General features: G+C 29.2%; 1 protein-coding gene and 1 pseudogene across 1 annotated transcript in view; one reads left to right on the top strand and one right to left on the bottom strand.

Moving 5' to 3' along the window:
• The window catches only part of LOC117177682 (ATP synthase subunit delta, mitochondrial), a 9,136-nt gene extending 8,435 nt beyond the window's left edge, over positions 1–701 (bottom strand). Inside the window, exon 1 of the mRNA XM_033368522.1 lies at positions 624–701. Within this exon, the coding sequence (XP_033224413.1) occupies positions 624–701 (78 nt within the window). The remainder of the gene's footprint in view (positions 1–623) is intronic.
• Positions 702–761: 60 nt separating this feature from the next.
• The window catches only part of LOC117177685, a 30,721-nt pseudogene continuing 27,384 nt past the window's right edge, over positions 762–4,098 (top strand).

Raw genomic sequence — 4,098 nt, forward strand, 5'->3', positions numbered from 1 at the left:
TTTGTTGTTTTTATCGCGTTTCTTGATATTTCAATATAGTTATCGCCTACAATCGAAACAAATGTAAATTATTATTACTGCATCATAAGCTCCATTTAATATCAACAATCGCGCACATTTTAAGTGGTAAAAAGCGTTTAATTGTCCAAAGTAAATCTCAACTGTCACTGCTCCCAATTAGACCGTCGCCATTTTATTTCGCTGCTCCCATAATGCACCGGCGCTCTTCCGACAATTGCTTCAGACACCTATTCTTAATATCCCTATTATAGCTATACTTATTAGGGGTTTGACTATGCGATATCCATGGCATATGTCACAGCTCAATTTTTTTTTTACTGTGTACCTAACGCCGACAATATTTTTCTAAATACCTTAAAGCAACTAAAAAATAGAAACATTTTAATCCCTTTTAATTAAACAAATTTCGCCACTTTTATTTACTGTTTTTAAATAATAATGAGGTAAAAATCTTCTTTAAACCTAGCATCGGTCATTTTACGATGTCGGAATTAATTTTAACACAGAATAACGTTCTGGTGAAAAATAATTTTTTGAATTTTTTTATCATGATTGGCTTTAACAGGGATTGGGATCTTAGTATTTTCGCCGCCAACACGTACAATTGTCGCGCCAATCGCATAGCGAACAGCGCCACTTGTGTGTTTGGTAGAACGGCTCCACTGATTGGGAAGAACCATTACCCCGAACATCAGATCTATATTAGTGTGCTCTATATTAAATGTTCTAGAATTTAACCAATGCTCTCTAACAAATATGATCAGCAATTAAAAGAATTGAAAGTATTTATTGTTTAAACAAATATATATCATTATTACTACACATATATTTATACGAACACATTCTAAAGGGAAACAAATACATAGTTCTTTTTCAAATTACAGAGCTGATACAGATTAGGGAATTCCAGAAAGTCAGGGAAAATCTGATAGAGTTAGGGAATTTTATAAAAACTAATGTTGAATTTAATTTGATCAATATGGTTAAAAATTGCAACTGTTTCATTAAAAATTAATCTCTTTGTTTGAGGATTCAAACTCTTTTTTTGAAAATTCATCTTTTTTGGTTGCATTCAACTTTTTTTGGTATAAAATTATAATCCTTTTTGGTTGAAATATCAGATATCACGTTTTTCCTGGAGACTTCAGCCGGTTTGGTTTTAAAATTCAACTGCTTGGATGGAAGTGGAACTACTTTGTTAAAAATTCATTTATTTGGTTGATGATTGATCAATTTAGTTGAAAAACTTTTTTCTTTTTTGTTCAAAATTTAATTGTTTTGTTGGAAATCATATTTTATAGTTAAAAATTAATTTTTCGAACTAAAAATTTAACTCTTGTATGTTTGGCTCAAAATTTATCTTCTCAAGTTGAAAATTCAAATTTCGCTTAAGGTTCCAGTTTTCTTATTTGTGCACAAATATTTAAACTGCTTGGTGACTAATTTATCTTTTTGATTGAAAATGCCTTTAAAAACTCAAATATTTGGTTGAAAATTTATGAACTTCATTAAAAATTCGTCTATTTTGGTAGAAAACTGATATTTTTGGTTGAAAATTAGTTTTTTCTTATTTACGATTCATTTTTTAACTAAAAATTTAGCACTTTCATTTTTTGCTTGCTGAAAATTAATTTTTTTTTTTGGCACAAGAGCACTATAATTTGTTAAAACTTCATCTTTTTAGTTGAAAATTTATTTTACTAAATGAAAATTTAATTATTTTATTTTTGGTAGAAAATTTTTGATAGAAATGTAATCTTTTTCTTTAAAAAATGTTCTGTTTAGTAAGAAATTTAACTGTTATGTTTTTCGTTAAGAATTTATTTCTTTAGTTGAACAAAAATTAGTTAAAAGTTATTTTTTTTTTATAGAAAGTTCATTTTTTGGGCAGAAAATTCTACTCTTTGGGCAAAAATCCATATTTCCGGTAGGAAATTCATCACTTTAATTAAGAATTAATTTCTTTGATTGAAAGTTCGTTTCTATTAAGTTGAAAATTAAGTTTTGAACTGAAGCTGTGACTATTCCATTTTTGCTTGAAAATTTATTTTTTAAGTTGGAAATTAATTAGTTTGCTGAAAAATGGTTCTTTTATAGTTAAAAATTTACTTTTATGACTGCAAATTGAACTGTTATAGTTTTCGTTTGTAAATTTATCTTCTTTAGTTGAAAATTTATAAATTTTATTAAAATTGTATCTCTCTTGGCAGAAAATCCATACTTTAGGTTTAAATTTGAATTAGTTGATTGGGAATATTTCTTTTTTTTTGTTTGAAAAATGATTGTTCTTACTAAAAATGTAATTCTTATATTTTTGGTTAGAAAATAATTTTTTGGATAAAAAAAACTATTTTGTTGAAAATTCGTTTTTTTTGGTTGAATATTTATTTTTCTAACATTTTAACTATTCTAATTTTGTTTGAAACTTGATATATTTTTAGATAAAAATTCTTGTACTTTGTTTAAAATGCGTCTTTTTGGTATAAAAGAAATATTTTGGGTTGAAAATTCAACTAACTTCTTGGCTAAAAACTCATCTCTTAGGTTAAAAATTTATCTTTTTGATATAAACCATTTAAATCAAGTACCCTTTATAATTTGAACCGATACATTATCCTGCGAAATTTAAATAATGTAATGATCAAAAATCTGAATATTAAATTAATCAATTGTAAAAAAATGACTAAATCCTAAATTAGATTCTTTATAAAAATATAAAGCAAAACTAATTATTTTCTTACTTCTAGCCTATTCTTTTAAAAACAAATCTACAAAAAAGGTAAATTTTGTAGACAAATATTACTTTTGAAGCATTTTTGAATTAGATTTAGTGTTAGGTTCTTTGCAATCCAACGAAGCGAAAATTTTAAAATTTTACCCTATTTTAAAAAAATAAATTGATCAAGAAAGTGAATCTTTTAGAAATAAAATTTTGTTTTTATTTTTATTCAAGATTTCAATTTTTAACTGCATTTAAAGTTTTTTTTTTTAATTTAGAGCACTACCCCAAACAGGCCGAACCATTTAACCAACAGCATAGTAGAGCCGTTCTGCCAATGCGGCTTGTGCAGTTTATGAAAATGTAGCACCCAAATTTCGGAGCGACTGATATGCGCAAGTTCGGGGTAACCCATCAAAATATAGTACTGATCCGCTGACTGCAGCTGTCGGAAGTGGATTAGGGAAAAGAAAGAGAGGAGAAACCAAGAAAGTTCACCTTTTCTTTTCTAAGGATGGTGATTAGCTCTACTCATCTTCCATCTGCTTTCATTAGAAAAGGATCAGCGGACCAATCATCAGTCGCCATCCTTAGAAAAGGACTTTCTCGATTTGTCCTCTCTTTTTATTCCCTAGTCCACTTCCGATCGCCATAGCCAGCAATCCAGTACTATATGTCGATGGGGTAACCGGTGCCCTGAATCTGGAGCGGAAGCTACATCAAATCAAAGTGCAGCGACTGTCATCGCAAGCGCGACGGGTTTACCTAACTTCTCTCTGTGTAGTAGAAAAGAATTTTCTGTACATTTCATTCATTACGAACTTGTTCGAATTGCTTTTATATCATAAGAAACATAATTCCATTAGAATCAAGTCTTAATATAAAATTTTATATACAAAAAAATTTTAATTATTGACTGAATTTCCAAACTTGGGATTTTCTCAATTGAAATTGTTTGCAAAAAAGTGTGTTTATTTTCTGTCAAAAGAGGAATGCCAAGAAGGAGAATTAAAAAAAAATATAGTATAAGATGAGATTCAAAACATTATTACTAATTAATACTTTTGTTTTAGAACCGTCCACCCCCTCCGAGGCCTCGTTTCCGAAGAGAAGCTAATCCACAAAAAAATTCAGTAAGTGTTGATGCAAATAAATCATTGAATGGACCAGAAAGACGGCCCTCTTACAATGTTGATTATCAACATAAATTTTTTGAAAATAAAAATGGACACCTCAGCGCAGGCGGCGGAGCTTCGAAATTTCCAGGTCAAAAATGGCAACCCCACGTCGGAGTCCAAGGAACTTGGCGTTTCCGAAGAGAAGCTAATCCACAAAAAAATTCAGTGAGTGTCGACGCA

Source organism: Belonocnema kinseyi, chromosome 1 (assembly GCF_010883055.1).
Source record: "Belonocnema kinseyi isolate 2016_QV_RU_SX_M_011 chromosome 1, B_treatae_v1, whole genome shotgun sequence".
Classification (NCBI taxonomy): domain Eukaryota; kingdom Metazoa; phylum Arthropoda; class Insecta; order Hymenoptera; family Cynipidae; genus Belonocnema; species Belonocnema kinseyi.